General features: G+C 38.5%; 1 protein-coding gene across 1 annotated transcript in view; it reads left to right on the forward strand.

Moving 5' to 3' along the window:
• The first annotated feature begins 3121 nt into the window (after positions 1–3121).
• NID1 (nidogen 1) overlaps positions 3122–22945 on the forward strand; it is a 115437-nt gene continuing 95613 nt past the window's right edge. Inside the window, exons 1-3 of the mRNA XM_069064502.1 lie at positions 3122–3545; positions 18569–18865; positions 21903–22129. Of these exons, the coding sequence (XP_068920603.1) occupies positions 3294–3545; positions 18569–18865; positions 21903–22129 (776 nt within the window). The 5' untranslated portion in view covers positions 3122–3293. The remainder of the gene's footprint in view (positions 3546–18568; positions 18866–21902; positions 22130–22945) is intronic.

The raw sequence follows: 22945 nt of genomic DNA on the forward strand, positions 1-22945 counted from the left end.
AAATGCTTATTTTATCCCATAAATTAAAAATAAAATGAATAAAAATTTAAAAATAATAATTTTCTCTGAATATTGTCCAGGACTTGAGGTTAACTTGGAGAATTTAGTGTAACTCAAGGTCCAATTCTCTATTTCTATCTGCCTACAGGAGAATTCCACTTGAGCTCCCAATTATCACTTCAAATTTACATTCCAAAGCTCAAACTTATATTCCCATCCTAACTATATCTCTTTCCTTACTATCTAATTTTCTGATCTCTGAGTAGTTATATTTATGTTCTTTACTTATTCTTACTAAATTTATTGTAGATCCTGCTGATTCTTTCTTTGCCATTTTTTTGTTATCCCTCTCTTTCTCTCCATTGGCATTGTTATCACCCCATTCCATGTTCACATGACTGAACAATTGCAGCAACCTTTTAACTGGTCTCCTTTCTTTCACTATCTCCTCTCTACAACCTATCCAGCACATTGCTTCCAGATTAGCAGTTAGGTAATTTTACTATCTCCAATCTCTTCTCTTGACAATCCATTCTTCATAGGCTCCCAAAGTTATCTTTGTAATGATTACTTAATCACAGGTTTGATCAGGCTACTTAAGCTCAAAAACCTTCAGTATTTTCTCATTGACTAATAAATAAAATACAAATTCATTAGCATGGAATTCAGGGTTTCAATGGACTTTCCAATCTTGGTCCCTTCTGTTTTTCTACATATCCTCCATGCTCCAGTCTAAACAGAATACTTACTCTTCCCTACCTTCTCCTGCCTTTTTATCTTAGCATGTTATCAGCTATGCCTCTATCAGACTCTTCCCTACTCCCAGTCTCTAATTGTTCATGTCTTTCCTCTCCCTCAAGAACCAAGTTACCAATTAACCTGTCCTGATCTTTACCCCCAGTCAGAAATCCTTCCCTTCTTGAATTTCTCAGACTATTCTGCTTGCCCTTTCCTTCACACTCAAGCAATTTCTAACTTGTATTAACAGTTATGTGCGTTTATGACATCTCTTCCCCTCAACTCCATATATGCCCTGGATTATAAGGTACTTGAGGACAAGAATTATTATTTTTCACCTTTATATTACCAACATCTAGAACAGTGCCTTGCACATAGCATTAGTTTAATAAATAAATGCTTATTGAATTTAATTATATTTAAATGACTAGTAGGTTTTTTTTTTCTTTCCAAACAGATTGTAAAAACTTGGAAGTCAGTCAGGCAACAAGCAGATACTGAGTAGTTACAATGCACCAGATATTTCAAGTGCTAGAAATACTGGTGGGGGGGGGGAGGGGGAGAGGAGGGGCTGGGGGAGTGGGGAAGGCAAAAAGCACTAGTCCCTGACCTCAAAGGACACTTATTTTAATGTGGGAAACAACATGCAAAACAACTAGGTACATACAAGGTATATACAGAGTAGATGAATGATAATCTGAAAAGGGAAAGCCCTAGCAGCCTGGACAGCTGGGAAAGACCTCCTATAGGAGGGGGGCTTTGAGCTGACACTTGAAGAAAGCCAAGGAAGAAAGCCAAAAAGTCAAGAGGCAGAGATAAGGGGATAGAGTATTCCAATCAGAGGGGAAATGGAAGGTTGTCTTCATGGAACTGGAAATAAGCCACTTTATTTGGATTGGAGAGAATGTAGTGTGAGTAAAGTCTAAGCAAACTAGAAAGGTGGAAAAGGGGCTGGATTATGAAGAGCTTTAAATGCCAAACAATAAAATACATTGTTATTCTAAAGGTAATAGGAACACACCGTAACTCATTTAGCACTAGGGTGATGTAAGCAGACCTACACTTTAGAAAAATGCTGTGCCAGCTGAGTGGAGGATAGATTGAAATAATGAGAGACTTGAAGCATGGAGGGAGACCAGTTAGAAAGCTAAAGCAAGAGATGATGAACTAGGCTTATATGAGGGCAGAGCAATGTTGTGAAGATAGAAAGGACAAGATTTGGTTACAGATAGGATGTGTGAGGTTCATGTGAGGGTTTAAGGTTGTGAGCCTAGGATGTCTGGGAGGATGGCTGTGCTCTCAACAGACAAAGAGAATCATAGAATTTGTTAGAGTGTGATCGTGTTGGACAGGGAAGGAATGAGATAATGAGTTTAATTTTGGACATGCTAAGTTTGAGATACCTCTGAAATACTCAGTTTGAGCTATGCAAGAGGAAGTTGGAAGTGGGCAACTTGTTTAGGAGAGAGACTAGAGCAGAATTTGAAAATCTGGGCATCTTCTCCATAGAAATATTAATTGATCCCATGAGAGCTGAGGAGGTCACCAAATTAGGTGAGAGGTATGTATAAAGGGAAAAGGGAAGAGGGCAGAGCCGTGTGTCCTTGTCAACAATGCCAACAATGAACACAGGGTTGACAAATACTAGTACATAGAGATAGCTGTGCTGTGGTGTAAAAAACACTGGATTTTGGATCAGAGGACCTCTGCTGCTTTCTATCTCTACAAAATCGGGGAAGTCGTGTAACCAGGGGTGGCCTCCTCTGTAAAATGAGGGAGCTAGACTGGAGCATCTCGAATGCCCCTTTCAGCTCTAGATTCTGAGATAACTACATACAGCTGATACTTAGTCGATAAAAAGAACATTGTCCTAGAATGTTCCTTTCTCAAGAAATAGCTGGAGATAGCACATCTGAATGAACAATTTTATAAGTTTACAGTTCCCGAGGCAAAGGACTCCAGCAGCCTTGTAAGAGACCCTGTTTGCAAACCAAAGAGATTTCTTCTTCTTTAAAAAAAAAAATCCTATAGCCCAACCAGTTGGGGATTTCATAAAATGTAAAACTTTCAACAAAGTTCAGAGATTAACCCCCTTCCTCTCTGGAGGGACCATTCATTTGCCTTCAGAAATTGTTAAGTCCTAATATTGAGATGAGTAATGATGGAGTTCAATGTAGAATGCTGGAAAAAATAAGAGGAGAAAAAAAATTTGAAAATGCACTCAGGGAAGGGTCCCAAACCGCTTTACTTCAGAACAGCTGCTGGACATGGGAAGGGGTCGGAGGAGTGACCCCTCCTTCCTCAATCCTATTGGTTCTGCTCCTCTGAGGTTGATTGGGTAGATGTCCCTTTCCCCTCCTCTCTCCATGCCCCCTTTGGCTCCCCTCCCCGATTTCCCGGTTTGGAATTTTCTAAACTGGAGGCTTGTAGGGGTTGTTGAGGGGCTTCTGATTACAGCTCAGCCGCGGGCGTCACCCTTCCTCTTGGCTGCTGGTCCCCCTGCTCAGCTTCTAGGTCTCTGAAAAGTTTGGATTTGGGGGGCACCTTACTGGGACATGTTGTCCCCCAGGGATCTTAAGAGGAAGAGGGGGAAGATGACTGCATGGACGCGGGTTGTGTTACTGCTGCCCTTGGCGTTACTTCTGCCCGCCGTGCCCGGGGGCTGCCTGAGCCGCCAGGAGCTCTTCCCTTTCGGACCGGAGCAGGGGGACCAGGAGCTGGAATCTGGGGACGACTCCATCTCCCCAGCCCTAGAGCTCCGTCTGCCGATTCACTTCTATGACAAATATGATGTCTCCTCCGTCTATGTGAGTACAGTCCTCGTGTGTGTGTGTGTGTGTGTGTGTGTGTGTGTGTCTGTGTGAGTGTGTGTGAGGGTGTATATGTGTGTATTGGAGTCGGAGTGTAAGGGAAGATGGGGAGCGCGAGAGAGGGAGATGGTGGGGGATAGTCTGGGCAGGGAAAAGGGTGCTTGGAGCAGAGGTGAGACCCGACGTGGCGGACGTGTAGACCCAGGCGCTAGGGGAAGGGCTACTGGGACAGTCTAGGGGCCTAGTGTGAGGGGAAGCTTTAGGGTCTCGTTTACACCCCTCGGGTTGTATTTTCCGCGCCCCCACTGCCTCCTGGGCGCCGCTCCCATTCAACCCCGGCTTTGCCTTCCTCTCCACTTCTCCCAAAGTATATCTTTGGGAGTTGCCTTTCAGCTGGTTTCCGCTGTCTAGGGAAGAAAGGGACCCAGGGAGCCACACTTTTCTCTACTTTGGCATCCCTAGCTTATGCAACCCTTGAATTCCAGACTGGAATTTTCTTCTTCTCCAGAAGAAAGATCCTAATGCAAGGCGAACTTAGCGCTTGTGAACTTTGCTTGTAGTTTTTCCATTGTCCTGTTAGTATGGAGGAGGGAACACACGATCTTCACTGCACAGCTTGTACTCTGTACAAGCCCAGGATTAAATCACCTTCATCAGCCTTCTGCCTTGCATGACTGAGAGCTGAGAACCCAGAGTCGTGCTCAAATGCCACATGGTTCCGAAATTGTAGGAGGTCAGGGGTGCTGACACAAAGGGGTTAAGCCTAATTCTTTGACCCTGGGCAATTAACTTGCCGAAGAAATCTCTATGTACTTCCAATGACTGATTTCAGAGGCATTTTGTGTGTGGCTTTCAAGGTATCTCTTGGCAATGATTCACCTCCCTAAGTTGGCTTATTTTAGAGCCCAGACATCAGTATAATGGACTGAGAGAACCCTTGTGATCTAATTTCCTGTTACATTGTATTGTCACCATTGTAGGCCCTAAAAGAAGAGTGAAAGCAGGCCACCTTTAGAGTTCTAATGAACTTCTTCTCTGATGACAGAAAATCTGTCCAGGCTTCTAGTAAACTCCATATATAAGTTGGATTTTCCCTCCTGTGAAGTGTTACAGATCCCAACTCAATCTCATCCTTTCTCTCTCCCCCTCATGTGGATTTTATATTTATTGAATGTGTTCCAGAAGTGGGGAAAATAAAACAAAACACATATACCATTGTATCCTGCCTGTTAAATGGAAGTGTTTTGTAAGAGGACTGGTTGAACTCTGCCTTTGACAACGCCCACGTGTAGCTTGTCTCCTTTACATAAGAATGCTTAAGTCAAAAGCTCACAGAGAATTGACTCTAAGCAGGGCTTTATTGGAGAAATCTCCAAGCGTTCTTTCTATCTATTGTACTGCTGTCTGGTCTCTAAAATAAGCCTACCCAGGGAGGTGAATCATTGCCCAGAGATAACTTGAAAGCCACACACCAAGTATCTTAGAACTAGAGCTAGAAACGGACCTTAGAGGTGGCTTACATGGCCTAGCAAATAAAGGTGTGGTTCTGGATTCAGGAACAAATGTGACCTCAGATGCTAACTAGCTGTGTGACTGGGTGAGTCGCTTAATCTCTGCTTCAGTTTCTTCAACTTCAAAATGAGGATAATACTAGTACCTACCTCCTTGGGTTGTTTTTGAGGATTAAAGATAATATTTGTAAAACGCCTGACACATAATAGATGCTTAATAAATACCTATTTCCTTCTTTCTATCACAGAAGCAGTTTTAAATCTGGAAGGGACCTTAAAGGTCATCCAGTCTAACTTTTCATTTCATAGATGGCAATACTAAAGCCCAGAGGGATTATGTGACTTGCCCAAGGTTACCAAATCCAGGTCCTCTGATTCCAGATCCAGTATACTGGTCATCTTGTCTACCTCTTTCATTTATACATGAGAAAGCTGACTGATGAAATTGTCTGAGCAGTGACTCATGAAATAGGGTACTGAGTAGTGAGGGATGAAATTGTAATTTTCTTGTGACCTAGGGGTGGATGGCTTTTGCACTTTCCACTACCCCTTAAGAGGGTACTGAGTAGTGATATTGAATTTGTAACTTAATTGCACTCCATGGGTAGAGGAATTTGACTTTTGTATTTTGTATCCCTTAAGGATGATTGAATGATTGAGTTACTAAATCATTGAGTTACTAAATGAATGTACTTTGTTTAAAACTATGTGACTACTTTGGTGAAAACTATGTGGCCATTTTAGTGAAAAGTCATTGAGTTGTGACATGGTGAATGCTGTATTTTGATTTTCTGTGAATGTTTTGCTCTGGTTTATGATTGAATAAATAGAGAGTTCACTATACTGTGTAAACAGAACCTTGAAAGCTGTTCACAGCAGCAGTCCTCTGGAAAGCTGCTTGTGTGTGCCTTTACAATTATAAACAGCCAAGATAGCTTTATCCAGAACAGGTCATGCCAGACTGACTTTTTTTTTTCCTTTTTTTCCCCCACAGGACTATGAAACTGTCAGATAAGGGAATGCTATGAATATAATTTATCTAAATTATAGCAATGTTTTCATAAAGTATCTATTACTATTCTGGTGAAAAAGATAGGGGCTAGATGATAATATACTTAGATACATTTGGAGCTAGTTGAATAGCCAAAATTGAGTTTGAATAACTCAAAGAGTATGTATGAAATTATCAATATCAACATAGTCTGTGGTTTCCAGTGGAATGTCTCATGCTTGATTGAGCCTTTGTGTTTTAACATTTTCATTGGTGATTTGGATAAGTCACCAATCTATATTAGCATATTGTTGTTTAGTTGTCTTTCAGTTGTGTTTGACTCTTCAATGACCCCATTTGGGATTTTCTTGGCAAAGATACTAGAGTGGTTTGCTATTTCCTTCTCCAACTCATTTGACAGATGAGGAAACTGAGGCAAACAAGCTTAAGTGACTAGCCCAGGGTCACTACAGTCAGAACAGCTAGTATCTGAGGCCAGATTTGAACTCAGAAAGATGAATCTTCCTCACTCCAAACTCAGCACTATTATCTATGGTACCATAGCTTCCAGGTCATGCGGGTTTGAGACATTATTGTTCAGTGTTATTATTCAAAGGAAATATGGCAAGTAGATGTAATGCTGGGCTTGGAATCAGGAAGACCTGTGTTCAAATCTTGCCTCTGACTCCAGGTGAGGTACTCTACCTACCATGCCACCTAGTTGTCGTATCTATTTATCTATCTATCTATCTATCTATCTATCTATCTATCTATCTATCTATCTATCTAATTTATAGATGACACTAAGGTGGGAGAGATAGCTAGCATACTATGAAAGAGATAATAGTCAAAAGGTGGGCTGAGTCTAAACAAGATGAAATCCAATAGGGACACATGTAAATTCTTTGATTTGGATACCACTCTAAGTCAGTGATTGTGGGATGAATGCCCCCAAAGTCCACCTTTAAAAGGCTGAAATCTGGGGCATCCATGTAGCACAGTGAGTAAGAGCACCAGCCCCAGAGTTGGGATGACCTGGGATCGAATCTGGGCTCAGACACTTAGCACCCACCCAGAAACACCTGGCTGTGTAACCTTGAGCAAGTTACTTAACCCCAATTGCTTTTAAAAAAATAATAAAAGGCTGATATCTACCTTACCTCTTTTACTGCTTCTGATTGCTATAACTTCAAAATATAGACATTCTGCACCTCCAAGGTATCAGCAGAAGGCAGAATACCTTCATTACCCTACAAGTCATTTTCCATATATTTCTCCTGTTAGCCATAACTATTCTAATACCAGCTTCTATAGATTTTTGTGTGTTATGTTTCTTAGATTAATTCCTTTTAAGTAATTACAGTCACTTCCTAAATCCAGGAACTTATTATATTTTTCTACTTTGCATATAGTAGAGTAACAGAATTTAGAGTTAAAAGGAAACAGTCTAACTTGGTTATTTTACAGCAAAGAAAACTGAGGCTCAGTGAAATTAAGAGCTTTGTCCGAGGTGACTCAAGTCATAAGCACTGGAGTAGAGATTTGAATCTAGGCCTTCTGTCACTAATATTTTCATCTACTGTAATAGGGATGCATTGTTTTAAGGTTTGCAAATTATTTTACATATCTTATCTCATTTGATTCTTATAATCCTGTGAGGTAGGTTCTATTATTATCTTTATGTATAGATAAGGAGACAGGCTCTGAGGGAGAATTTGAACTAGGTTAATCAGTCAATAAATATTTGTTAAGAACCTTCTATATGCCATTCACTGTGCTAAGTGCTGGGGATAAGAAGAAAGGAGCTCACAGTTTAATGGGGGAAGACAACACATGAAGCAGAAAAGGGGAGTAAGCTCCTTGTTATAGGGGTATGATGAAGTCCAGAGGAGCAGAGTCAGGTGAGAAATGATGAAATAAATGGCTTGCCTTGAGTGTCCTCCTTAACTAGAAGATTAAATGTCCACCTTCCACTCGGAGAGAATTTTTCAAGTTGAAGTATTTGCCATCAGTATGGTAGCTGACCTTGATGTTGTATTCATCTTCATTGAAAGCATTTGACAACATGGCTAAAAACACCATGCTAAAAAGCATGGGAGCAAGAACATGGTCCTGTTTCACTGCATTGGTGACTGGGAAAGCATGAGAGCATTGTCTATTATCCAGGACCTGGGCAAGCATGTCAGCATGAAATTGATGTACAATGCCGATGAACTTTTCCAGGCAACCAAATTTTGATATAATTTTCATTATTATTATTTTTTTTTGCTTTTTGGAGGGGGGAAGGCAGGGCAATTGGAGTTGATTTGCCCAAGGTCACACAACTACTAAGTGTTGAGTGTCTGAGGGTGAATTTGAACTCAGGTCCTCCTGACCCCAGGGCTGCTGCTCTATTCACTGCACCACCTAGCCACCCCTGTAATTTTCCATAAGCCCTCATGACTGGTGGTAAATTCTTCAACTTGAAAAGACTACAAGCCAAATCGAAAGTGGAGGGAGTGTTGGTGCATGATTTTCTGTTTGCAGATGATTGTGCACTCAATGCAGCCTCAACAAATATGGAGCAATTTCCTGCTGCTTGTGCTAATTTTGGCCTAACAAGTAACACCAAGAAAACACAGGTGCCCCATCGGCCACCATCACTCCATCTATATGTGGTACCATTGGTTACAGCAAATGGAGAAGTTTTGCTGTGGATATGCTCACTTACCTTGGTAGTGTACTTTCCAGGGATGTACACATTGATAATGAGATTGACACACCCATTGCCAGAGCCAGATCAGTGTTTGAGAGGCTCCTAAGGAAAGTATAGGAGAGAAGAGGTATTAGACTGAATACCAAACCGAAGAGGGAGGGAAGGAGCAAGGGTCCCAAGGGCAGGGGTACTGACTAGAGTTATTCCTGACTCCAGATCCAGCAGGCTTATCTATGATGCCATCTAGTTGCTTCCTAATTTGTTTCCCTCCTACTGTTTTTCCTTGCTTCAATTCATCTTTCTACACAGTTGCTAGAAACATCATTCAGCTACTTACTGCCTCTCAACCAGACTATGTCAATAGTTCCCTAATTGGTCTCTCTGCCTCTAGCTGTTTCCCTTCCCAATCCATCTTGTCAAATTGATATTCCTAAAGCACAAATCTGACCATGACTCTTGCCTGATCAAGAATCAGTGGTTCCTTATTACCTCTAGAACAAAATACAAGTTCCTTCATTTTGATATTTTAAAAGCATTTTGGGCTCTGGTATTAACTTATCTTTTTCCAAAATGGTTTCATATTAAACTCCTAAAACATTCTGTGTTTTAAAGAGGTGATTGATGAACATATAGAAAGGGAAGTGGTGATTACAAAGAACTGTCCATAACACATGTGCCATATTAACCTCATTTCCTTTTTTGACAGGATCACTAAACTAGTAGATGAGGATAATGCTTGAATATAGTTTACTTAGATTTTAGCAAAGCTTTTGGCAAAGTACCTCATATTGTTTTTGTGGGGAAGAGAAAGGGTGTGCAATAGACAATAATCAATCAATAGTCAATCAGTTAGATTCAGAATTAGTTGGACATTGGACTCAAAGAATCACTGTTAATGATTCAATGTTATTGTGACAGGAGTCCTTCAGTGTAGTATGCAAAGTAATTTATCTTTGGTCCTGTGTTATATAATGTTTTTATTAATGACTTAAAGACATAAATGTATGCTCATCAAATTTGCAAATGACATAAAGTTGAGAGGACATGATAGTTGTCTTCAGTTGGTATAATGGAAATAGCACTGATTTTGGAGTCCAACGAACTCAGTTTGGGGGTGGCTAGGTGGTGCAGTGAATAGAGCACTGGCCCTGGAGTTGGGAGGACCTGAGTTCAAATCTGGCCTTAGACACAACACAAAATAAAAGTAGCTGTGTGACCTTGGGCAAGTAACTTCACCCCAATTGCCCTACCTTCCCCCCCTCCAAAACAAAAATCTCAGTTCATATCTTGGTTATATAACTTACTATCTATTGAGACCCCTAAGTTAAGTCACTTAACCTGGTGGACCTCCATTTTGTCATCTGTAAAATGATTGAGGTTGAACTATGATCTCAAAAGTCCCTTCTAGGTTCAAGTCTTTGACTCTAAATTTTTTGAAGATTGATTAAACTTGGTAGTACTACCTTTGCCCCTCCAGGGCTAATGGGTGGAAGAAGTGAATTTGGCTGCAATATAAGGAAAAACTTCTTAATAATTAAAGTTATTCGAACATAGAAAGGGCTGCCTTGAGGAGTAGTGAAGTTTCCCTAATTGGAAATCAAGCAAAGAATTTGTAATGATAATGGAAATCTGAAGATCTACCCTGCCCCTTGGCCCCTTGATAGGCTGAAGTGAATTTGAGAACCTTTCCTGATTTGAAAATATACTCTGCCCCCTAATAGGCTAAATGTGGTCACATGGAGCCTGTGGCAGAGGCCTGTTTTTCCAGGAATGCCCATACCTTGTTACTTTGTGATTGGGCAGTGGGTCAAGAGGGTTGTGACATTCTCTGACCCAGGAGAAGGCTATACCTGATGTGAGGTTTTGCTTTGGGGCTCACTTTGGGAAGAGTTGTGTGATTTGGCTAGATGAGACTCTGGGCAGCCATTGAGCCCCCTGGCTTTGAAAACCCAGATGTTGGTGCTTCCCTCTCTGGTAACTAACTTAGGTATATATGTAATGGTCAGACAGCTGGAAACCTGTCTGCTGAATTGTGTTATTTTCTGTTATAACTTCTGCTTGTATTCTCTGAAATTCAGGGTGCTGAATTTTTCCCCTGAACTAGGTAAATGATATATGTTTGATTGATTAAAGTAAGATTGTTAACCCATTTTGAGTTACTTTCCTTTAGAGAAGCAGATCTAAGAACCTGTGCTAGCAGCCATCCTGGGTGTGTTAGGGTGCTTGCTGCTACAGGATTCATGACCATTTATCAGTTATTTTGTAGAAGGGCTTCTCGTTCTGGTTTGACATCTGAAACCCCTTATAACCCTGAGATTCTGTAATATAGCTTGTCACTTGAGGAGTTGGAAATCTAATAGAGAGTATGGCAAAAAGATTTAATAAACCCAACTATACCCCATTTAGAATAAGTTGGAAGAAAGGTACAAAACATTGTAATTTGCTCTAACTTATTTCCCCCCTCCTTTTCTGCCTTCTCTCCTTGTCTGCCTAACTGGATTTAGAGCTGGAAGGGATCTTAGGGACCACATAATCTGACCTCTTCATTTTACAAACAAGAAAACTGATAATAATAACAGTTAGCATTTATATAGCACCTATTATATTCCAGACACCTTACTAATACTATCTCATTTTTCCTTACAATAATCTGGAAAGGAGATGCTATAATCATCCTCATTTTACAGTTGAGGAAACTGAGGCTAACAGATTAAGTGACTTGACCAAAGTCATGTGTCATTAAAATGTGAACTTTTTGAGGGCAGTAACCATGTTTTGGCCTTTTTTTTTTTTTACAGCATTTCTAGAACTTAGCAGATTGCTTCTCGCACAGTAAATGTTATGTTTGTTGATGTTGATAAAGCAAGTATCAGATGCAGGATTCAAACCTGGAACTTCTGATTCCAAACGCAGTGCTTTTCCCGCCTACCATACATTCCCAGGTTTCATTGTCTGTTCACTGTAATGACGCATATTTCTCAAGCCCACCATATGCAACTTCTTTACTCTTGTTCAATCCTGACTAGGTAATCTCAGTTACTTTTTTGTGTTTGTGTGGGTGAGTGAGGAGTCTGAGGAGTATTTAGTTATTATAGCTTCATTTCCATTCTGGGTTTGCCATGAAGCTAAATGTATTTGTTTCATTGACCATTATGTTGATTTGAAACTAAAGAATACAGAATCTCATTTTAAGAACCCACATCTTGTATTTAACTTTCTTTAATGTTTAATTTAAAGAAAAACCTTGAGACTGGAAGTACCTTTTAAAAGGAAAAGACTACCCTAGTCTGTGTCATCTGACTTCTTAGTGGTGGCCAATTGGATTTAAACAATTGTAAAATAAGTGGCTCCAGCTGTTAGCCATTAGATACTTAAGTTTTCAACTTCTGGAATTTTGACCTATGGGAGCAGGGTGAAGAGCAAATATTATTTAAAGGTGTTTTAGGGTTGTTTATGCATGTTTAGTAGAATCTTATTAATTTTGATAATTTAGACAAGGTAAAGTTTAATTTTGCTAAGGAAATCTGGTTTTGTGGTAAAAACTGATACAGTAAGCTAGATTTTAGGGCACTTTAAAATGCTAAGAGAAAAAATTAGTTCCAAACGTTGAAAGAATCCATTTTCAAATCATTCTTACTTATTCAGTAAAGTAAATCTAGGACCATTACTAGATATATTTAACTTCCTGAGGTGATACCTTACTAAGTGCTTAATGTTTCTTGAGACAAATAGTGTAGTAGAAAGAGCATTGATTTGAGTCCAAAACTGTGAATTTGAAGCCAGTCCCTGACAGGATGTATATAACTCCAAATCATTCACTTGGTCTTTCTTAGACTCTTTCCCCATCTCTAAAGCAGGGGTATATTGTATACTACTGTATTTTACCTCATAATTGTTGCAGATTTTATGCCAAATTTTTTGCAAAAAAAGTGAGGTGCTACCAATATGTGAAACTAAAGAACTTGTGCCGGTATTACTTAAAAATCATTTATTATTAAGCTGTCTTTGGTGCAAGATTAGGATGCACAAATATTGGTGAATATATGTTAAAATTGGGAAGATGTAAGTCTTACCATATCATGTGACTTACTCATGTTCCCCTTCCACCTACAGCTCTTCATTGGATTGAGTGACAATACCATTAGTGCTACAGTATTCTAAACAAACCACACAAGTTGACTTTTGGAAATATACTGACAATGAATTCTAGACTTGCTGCTCATAGATAAATGCATATCCATATGCCACTAGTGAATACATTGCTGCTATGTTTACCTTTTTTTTTAAGGGTTGTGATGAAAAGAATTATGTCATATGATGATTACATGATGAAAGGTTATAAACCAATTTTTGGCCTGAGAAACCAGTGTGCAATAATGATGTGGTGAAATACAGTACTGTATCTCACTGAGAGGCAGTGAGATGTAGTGGACCAACTCCAGCCTTGAAGCCAGGAAGCCATAAGTTCAACTCTGACATCTGACAAATATTGCCTGTGTGGACCTGGACAAATATTTAACTTCTTAGGGCTCTAGGCAGCTTCGAGACTGTAAATCACAGAGGAGAGGCTAACCAACCTTGGTTGGTCCATCTCTTTTGATTACCAAATCTAATGTTGCCTTTTCTCAGTCCTTATCATTATTGACCTTTGATAAATCTCCCTCTTTTCCCTGATACTCTCTTATCTCTAGGTTTTCGTGACATGATGTCTCTTATTTTTCCTCTTACCTGTCTGATCTCTTCTTTTTCCATTTCCTTTACTAAATCTACATCCTGGTCATACCTCCTTACTTGAACCCAGAGTTCTGTCCCAGGTCCTCTTTTCTATTCCTTCTATATTATTTTACTTGATGATTTCATCCTTTCCCATAGATTCAATTAACATTTCAATACTAATGTTTCTCTGATCTACCTATCTAGTCCTAACCTCACTTGACCTCCAATGGCTCATCTCCAACGGCTCATCTCCAACTGCCTATTGTATGCCTAGGTACCAAATGTGTTCTATAGTAATAGCTGACCGACTTTGGGGAATTGCAAAGCACTTTACAAACATCATCACATGGAGGAAATGGAAATACCAATTAATAAGATGAAGTAAAAAAGAATTGCCTTTGCTCTTAAGAAAACAAAATAAACAACAACAACAACAAAAAACAACAGGGTCACTTCCAATACAGTTTTCTTCTATATATACTTGGCCTGATTCAACCATTCTTTTTTACTTCAACTTATTAATTGGTATTTCCATTTCCTCCATGTGATGATGTTTGTAAAGTGCTTTGTAATTCCCCAAAGTCGGTCAGCTATTACTATAGAACACATTTGGTACTGAGGTGTTAAGAATCCTAATATTGTGGTTCCATTGTCATCAATGAGAAGAATAGAAGACCTTAGAAATTCTGGCAGTTTTTTTCCCTATTTTCAGTTTGAGGAAGAGAAACAAGGGGAAGGGAATAAGCATTTATATAGCACCTACCATGGGCCAGGCACAAATATTATCTCATTTGATGTTTAAAAACAACCTTGCTTTTAGGTGTTGTTATCATCCCCATTTTATTTATTGAGGAAACTGAGGCAAACAGAGGTTAAGGGACTTGTCCAGGCACACAAAGCTATTAAGCATCAGAGGTCAAATTTGAATTCAAAACTTCTTAACTCCAGGCCTAGCACTCTATCTACTGATCCATCTAACCATCTACCACTTGTCATACCATCTATATTTTAGCTTCATGTCCTAGGCAGATTTGATAATCATCAGTCCATCTATATCCTCATTTAATGTCATTGATTATAAATGTTTATCAGAATACTGACCAGGGCAAAATAAATATTTAGGCACTCTACTACAGATATTCCTTTGGACTCTCTGGAACGAATTGGTCAGCTTCTTCTGAATCCATATAGCTGTTTACACCTCTCTGTCTTGACAAATTGTGAGAGATTTTTGCTAAAATGCCTTGCTGAAATCTGGGCACATTATATCTATGACATTTCCCTGGTCTATCAGGTTATGATAGTAAATAAAATAAAATAAGAAAATAAAATATAGGCTACATAAGTGGTGTCCAACTCAAATAGAAATAAGTCCTGGAAGCTTCATATTGCCTTAGAAAACCACAACTTAACACAGTTTTGTTATATTGTATTTTTATTTCTTTTGTTAAACATTTTCCAATTATGTTTTACTCTGGTTTGGCAATGGAACTTTCAGGTCCAGAATTTAATACCTCTGGGCTATGTAACACATCCTTTTCACAAATGTAAAACCCAGGACCAACAAACCAAAAAACTTGTCCAATGGAACATTAAATAAGATAATATATGTAAAGCTCACTGCAAACCTTAAAGTGCTATATAAATGTTAGCTGCTGTTTCTTCTTCCTTCTCTTTCTCCTTTTCCTCCTTCTCCTTCTTTCTTTCTCCTTTCCTTCTTCTATTCCTCCTCTCTCCTTCCCCCACCTTCTTCTTTCCTCTTCTTTCTCTCTCCTCTATCCCTCCACAACAAGCCTGTGAAATGGGTAGTTCATTTAATTTTATTCTCATTGTACAGATGAAGAAATTAAAGCTGTCAGATTAAATGACTCACTTTAGTTTACACAACTGGTAAAATGTCAGAACCATAAGTCTAAATGGGACTTTCGTGATTGCACATCTAGTACATTGCCCAATGTACCACACATTTTCATACTTTTCCTCCAAGGAGTTCATAGAACTTTATGAATAATTATTTGAAAATCAAACTAATCTTCCCGTTATCCCACCAGGAAGGTACATTTCAGGGATAATGATTCACGTCTTGAGATTGTTGTTCTTGCGTCTTAGTATCCTGGAAGCCTTAGAAGTATTTTTCAAAGTTGCTGCATTGATTTAAACTCCATTCGGAAATGACCATTTAAATGAAAACCCATGTGGTCCCCAGAAGCATATGCTACAGTTGCCTAGAAGCAGCCTGTAGCTGCCAAAGTCTTATTCTTTACGAAAGTGAGTTCCTTTCCCACACTCCCACATGTAACTTTAACTGTGATGTTTGTGCAATACTATATCTTTGGGAGGAAAGACAGAGAGGCAAATGTGAGAATGTCTGTGTGAAATTCCTTCCTTAACTTTCTTCTCCATAGCCTGTCCATTTGCATCTGGAAAATAATGTCTGTACCAGTTAATTATGGGAAACTGCCACCCAAAATTTGGTCAGGAGAAGGCTCTACCTCCCCCTCTCTGTTTCATAGGTTGCAAAGAAAAAGATTTCTTCTTTGAATAAAACTTTGAAGTAACTCAGACAAATCCAACAACTCCAAAACTCTGGAATTCTTCCTGCTGCTTCCTCCCAACCCACCAAATATTTTGTCATCTTTTTTCAAACAAATTACAAACTTGCCTTTTTTTAGCTACCCTTCTTTTTCCTTTATCCCATTTTGAACATAGAAGTCATAAGAAACTAAGGCAACAAAAGATTAAAAGAAAAGACAAGTCTCAAACCTACAAACTTGCCAGTTAACCCAGAAATGGTGAAAGAGTTGACCATTTAAATTTATGCCATTGATGTTTATGCTGTTTCCCTTTGAAGGGTACATGGAATGCTAAGTTTGATTCCATATGTTGGGGGAGGTCTAGAAAAATTAATTTAAAAAATTATGACCCATAGAGATTAAAAGAAAAAGGCTATAAAAATGGGAGTTCTTTTCTAATAGTGGAATTTGTCACCATCTGTGAATTTGAAAGAACAGTGAGATGTTAAGTTTATAAACATAGTACTGGGGACACAAATAGTGTGATGGGGGATTGCCAAAGCCTTTTAAGCTACTTTCTTACAAACTCAAGTTGAGCAGTAATTTGTACCATGAAAGAGAATGTTGAAATATGCTGATACATATGATCTACAGAACTGTTTATACGCATTGACCACCCACGGCTGTAATTATTTCTTAAGGCTGTTACTAAAAGGAGAAAGAGGTCTATGTGTACAAAAATAATCATAGCAGTTTTTAATAGGAAAAAATTTGACAGTGGTCTATATGTTAGTGATTTGAGAATAATTGAATAAATTGTGGCATGTCAGTGGAATGGTGTATAATTGACAAATTAGTGAATCTGAAGGGAAATAAAGATTCTCAAAAAATGATGCAGAGCAAACAATCAGAATACCATTCACACTAATGACAGTAATATTTTTAAAAGCAATAAAATCAATTAACCAGCAAGCATTTTTATTAAGCACCTTTTATGTATCAGACTCTGCTAGATGCTCTATCTCTCTATCTCTATAGAGAGCTGAGAAAAGATTCACAGAGCAAGTGAGATGTAGCAAAGTGCAAAGCCTCTGGAGTCTGTGATTTTACATGTGATTTTATTCCTTTTGCTATTGTTGATTTGCTCATTTTCATTGAGAGAGTAAGTTTATAACCAAAAAAACTGTTTAAAGTAAAAAAAAGAAAAGAACTCCGATTTCATTCATCTCACTGTGGATTCACCAAGTAGAGAAGAAGCTGCTAAAAAATCTTTCTGGTTGGGGCTACTAGGTGAATAGAGCACTGGCCCTGGAGTCAGGAGGACCTGAGTTCAAATCTGGCCTCAGATACTTAATACTTACTAGTTGTGTGACCTTGGGCAAGTCTCAACCCCAATAGCCCTCCAAAAAAAAAAAAGCAAAAATTATTTCTGGTTTGGTAATTTTTTTTTATCTAGACAAATTCTTAAGAAATCTGGTAATAAATCCTTAGGCCTTTTACCATTCATATTAGTTTGTTTCTCTCTCATATAAATGACTCAAGTCTCTCTAATACATTCAGGACAGTTTTTTTTTCTCCTGGGTTTATGTAGGAGTGGAGAGAATTTGGCTCAGTAGCAGTACACCAGAGCTTTACAATCCTCCCCAACCTTAGAATAAAGTTTTCTTCCACTTCAATAATTAAATTGTCTTACATGTTATCTGTGAAGGGCTCACCTCATTAATTACATCAAATGAGATACTGTAAAGTATTTTGCAAATTCTAAATGCTACATAAATGTCAACAATTATTATTAGTGGTAATAGAAATAGCAATTCAGTATTGAGTACAAATGATACAATAGGCACTGTCTTTTGCATTCTGTGGGATGGTTGTCATGAGTGCTCAATGAGTTTTAAGAAAAAATGAATGTCATACTCATTTTAAATTGCCTTTGGGGGAAAAGGACCCACATGTACAAAAATATTTATAAAAGCTCTTTTTGTGGTGGTAAAGAATTGGAAATTGAGAGGATGTCCATCAATTGGGGAATGGTTGAAGAAGTTGTAGTATATGGATGTAATGGAATACTATTATGCTATAAGAAATGATGCACAAGTGGACTTGAGAAAAACCTCAAATGATTTATATGAACTGATGCCAAGTGAAATGTGCAGAACCAGGAGACCATTGTACACCATAACAACCACATTTTGTGATGACTGACTTTGATAGACTTAGCTTTTCTCAGCAATGCAAGGATCTACAACAATGCCAAAAGACTATCCACATCCAGGGAAAGAACTTTGGAGTCTGAATGCAGATGGAAGCATGCTATTTGCTCTCCTTTTCTTTTGTTGTTTTTGTTTTGTTTTGTTTTGTTTCTTCTTTCTTGTGGTTCCTCCCATTAGTTCTAATTCTTCTTTATATCATGATTAATGTGAAAATATGTTTAATATGAATGCATAAGTAGAGCCTTATCAGATTGCATGCCATCTTGGGGAGGGGAGAGAAGAGAGAGGAGAAAAATTGAAACTCAACATCTTACGAAAGTGAATGCTGAAAAATAAAAATTAATTAATTTTTTAAAAATTGCCTTTGACTTTTTTGTATAGGTCACTACAAATGGCCTTATCGCCATGAGTGAACCTCCTCTTGAAGAAGCCAGCCCTGGTCGATTTCCACCTTCCTTTGGAGCTGTTGCACCCTTCCTGGCTGACCTTGACACAACAAATGGTGGAAAAGTTTATTATCGGGAAGATTCTTCCCCGGCTATTGTTCAACTAGCTGCAGATTGTGTCCGAAAAGGTTTCCCTGAGGTCTCTTTCCAACCTCAGAGTGTGGTGGTGGTCACCTGGGAATCCATGGCTCCTTATCAAGGGTCAGAAAGGGACCCTACCCAGGAAGGCAAGGTAAGTACATTCTGTTGTATTCTAACACAAATGTTCTTAACATATTCATCAGTTAGTCAATAAGCTTTTATTGTTATATTCCTGGTACTGTGCTAAATACAAAGAAATGAGAAAACATGGTCCCATAAAGGATCTCATATTTTATTGGGAGAGACAATATGCAGATATCTAGGTAAATACAAGTTTTATATGCATATATATGTACAGTATATATGAAGATAATCTGAAAGGGAAAAGCATTAGTTGCAGATACCATAAGGAAAGAGAATTTTAATGAGGCTAAATAGAAAGTTTTAGAGAAACATTCCTTTCTTTAGTGAAAATTTGCCTTTCTTTGTATCATCAACCTTAGCATAGTGCCTGATACATAAGTATTTAGCAAATATATGTTGACTGACTGACATCAGTTTGTACTTTGGTTAACAATGGAAAGCAATGAGTACATGAAATAATTTTGGATATGATTGTCCATGGTGTAGTACCACCTCATGGGTAAAATAATTTTGTAGTGAAATCCTTTAAGCATTTCCATAAATTAACCTCCAAGAATTGAACCCAAGACAGACCTGCCTGATTCTGAATTCAGTGATATTCATTTTGAGAGCTAGTGTCTCTACCTATGCTCTCTTGTTACATAAGCAGCATAGCCATACAAACCAGCACTGGTCCCAAATTTTAATTAAAAGTGATCTCAACACATTGTTAAAGCACATGCTGGATTGACTGGTGATCATGTTTGCTGCACTGAAGGTTTTTTTGTATCTTATCTGCAAGGCTCTATAAATTGTTTTAATTTTTATGGTAACTGGATAGCTATAAACACAGTTTATCTTTTTTTTTTTTAAGCAATTGGGGTTAAGTAACTTGCCCAAGGTTACATGGCTAGTTATTTTGTGTGGGTGTTAAATATCTGAGGCTTGAACCAATCCCAGGTCCTCCTAACTCTAGGGTCAGCGCTCTTACTGTGCCACCTAGCCCCCCCTAACACAATTTATCTTTGATGAGCATTATACTCAAATGGATCTGTGATCTCATTCATTCCATGAATGCAGATCACTACCCGTCCATGCCTGCCTATCCTGTGTTATTCTCATTCATGTCCACTCAAACGTTCATCATAGTAGGTCCATCCCATGTATAATATGGATAACAAAACATGTGGCTATCTAAAAGCTTAAGAAACTTACCACCACCTGGCTATGCTTATATATATCTTTAGTGAATTTCTTTTAGAATATCAGATCAGAAATAAACTTAAAATACCAAAGGTTTAATGATGGGAAAGTCTTCTGTCCTAATATAATCAGTTGCATTCTTATAAAGAGAATAATAGTTATTCTTGTTTAATTAGCACTTAGAGTGCTTTTCTATAAAAAAGTGTGAATATACATATATATAAACACACACACACACACACATATATATATATATTCAACTCAATTCAATAAGCATTTATTAAGTGCCAAGTGACAGACACTGTGCTAAGTGCTGGAGATACAAATAAGAAAAAGATAGACAGTCCTTGCCCTCAAGGAGCTTACAATCTAATGGGGGCAGACAACATACAAAACAAAGCTAAAAGCAGAGGATGGGGAGAGCTAGATGGGAAAAGCTATGATATTTCAAGGATTGGAAACCAAGCAGTTCTGCTGATGGAAAATGGAGAGTTACCTGGAAAGTTCTGAGCCCTCTCTTATAAAGGAAGGTTCTGGGAGGAGTTTATAATATACTTATATATGCATAACATACGCATATGTTGCAAATATTATTATCCTTGTTTTACACATGAGGAAACTGACACTCAAAGAGGTTCATTTCAAACATTTATTAAAGACCAACAGTATTCAGAGTCCAAAAGCTAGGAAGTGTTGGGGTCAGAATTTGAACCCAGGTCTCCTGACCTCAAGTACAGTGCCCTTTCTGCTATAGCATATCAATCAGGCAATAAATATGTATTGAGCATCCATGTTTTGTTTGGGTGAGATCTGTGTTTTTATTGGTTCAAGAAGTTCTCAGTAAAGAACTTCCCCTACTAATTCAGATTGGCATCTTCTCTGCAACTGATGATTTTCAAAAGTTGCCTGGGGAACTAAGAGGTTAAGTGACTTGCCCAGGGTCACATAACCAGTATGTGTCAGGAATTGACTTGAACCCAGGTCATCCTGACTCTGAGGTTGGCTCTCTCTACTTTTGGAATATTGCTTTTCATGTTTGTTGTAAATAATCAAATAATTTTAGAGATACAACTCAGTCCATCTTTGAAGAAAAATAATAAAATATATTTTCAACTTATTAATTTTGTTAGATCATAGAGCTGAAAGGAATCTTGGGAGGGAATCTAATCTATTTCCATGACTTTGTCTAGGATGTCATTTATATTTAGAGTGATTGACCCTTCATGTAACATGAATCTAATATGGTCATGTTCTATTTTACCAGTTTGTTGGCACTTTGTTTTTTATATTGTTGACTACTTCTGGAGAGCTCATAATCAGACAGTCCTTCACTGGCCACCTTTTCACAGCTAAGGAATGAGAGTTTTCTTGATAGCAGGGCTTTGGGTCACATTGCAGAAGTTGCATTGCTGCAATTATTGCTAACTTACAGCTATGTAGATCTCCATCTCTGTCTCTGTCTCTCTGTCTCTGTCTCTCTCTCTGTCTCTCTGTCTCTCTCTCTCTCTCTCTCTCCCTGTCTCTCTCTCTGTCTGTCTGTCTTTCTTCTGTCTGTTTCTCTGTCTGACTCTGTCTGTCTCTCTGTCTCTCTGTCTCTGTGACACACAGAGAAAGGTTAGTGCTGAAATACTCTTAGACAAAGTTTCAGTTTTGAATATCATGGAAGACTTGTAAATCACTATCTCTTCGTTTGGCAAAGATGTTTATACTGGAATGAGGTTTCTGAAACAGGTCAGGGTGCTGCCTTCTCACAGTCTACATGGGGTGTAACCTGTTGAAGATTATAGTATTGAAATAGGTCAGTTTGAGCATTTTGGGGTGTTTTTCCATATGTTAAACTGAATTTTAAATTTTTTCCACAGAGAAACACATTCCAGTCTGTCTTAGCTTCCTCCGACTCCAGGTCGTATGCCATTTTCCTTTACCCAGAAGATGGTTTGCAGTTCTACACCACTCACTCCAAGAAGGATGAAAACCAAGTTTCTGCTGTGGTTGCATTTAGTCAAGGTTCTGTGGGTTTCTTATGGAGAACTGATGGTGCCTACAACATATTTGCTAATGACAGAGAATCCATTGAAAATCTGGTCAAGTATGTTTTCTTTGTTCTTGAGTAGACATTCCTCTCCCTGCCATCCTCTGTCCCTCTAATTCATAAACCACCTTGGCTCTTCCCATTTTTCAAAGTGGCATGGTTATATGCAAAGTAAGCCACCTGCAGGTATCTGCCTCCTATAAATTACTTTTTTATGCTATAATTTAAATTTTTTATTGACATTTTTATATCAGCTTTGTTTCCATATAGAGCCCTCTTCTTCCACTATCCAATGAGTCATCCCTTCTGACAAAGAATAAAACAGAAAGAAAAAAAGCAGTTTCATAAAGCGGACCAACCTGGGCAGGGTGATGTAACCCTCTATGTCCTCAAGTACAGTCCTTTGACTGAATCCAAACTTCACAGAACAAATCATTGTTCTGGACCAACATATAGGATCATTTAGCATCATAGCTCTATAGCTGGAAAGAAGCTCAGAGACCATCTAATTCAAAACCCTCATTTTACATATAAGGGGGTTAAGTGACTTACCCAGGGTCATACAGATAGTGTCATAGACAAGAGTTGAACCTAGTTCCTCTAACTCCAGGATGAGTGCAGTGCTCTTTCCACTGACATTCCACAATCATAGACTATCATTTTTTAGATTTCTATAGTTCCTTGTTTTGGGGAAGAGTTCATTCTGCTGAGTCAAGTAAGCATATGTCCTGTGTTGATGGGATTGTCCTGCCAGCAGTTTGTATTACCATCCCAAGGGAAATGAAGCACCAAACCCATTACTTACTGTGAGCCTGTAATGTAATATCAAGCAAAGGCAACTTCCCAGGTTCAAAATACCAGCATAGGTGCTCT

This window comes from Petaurus breviceps, unplaced genomic scaffold (genome assembly GCF_028583685.1).
Source record: "Petaurus breviceps papuanus isolate PSGF00001 unplaced genomic scaffold, PetGlider_PUasm1.0 90633, whole genome shotgun sequence".
In the NCBI taxonomy this organism is placed as follows: Eukaryota; Metazoa; Chordata; class Mammalia; order Diprotodontia; family Petauridae; genus Petaurus; species Petaurus breviceps.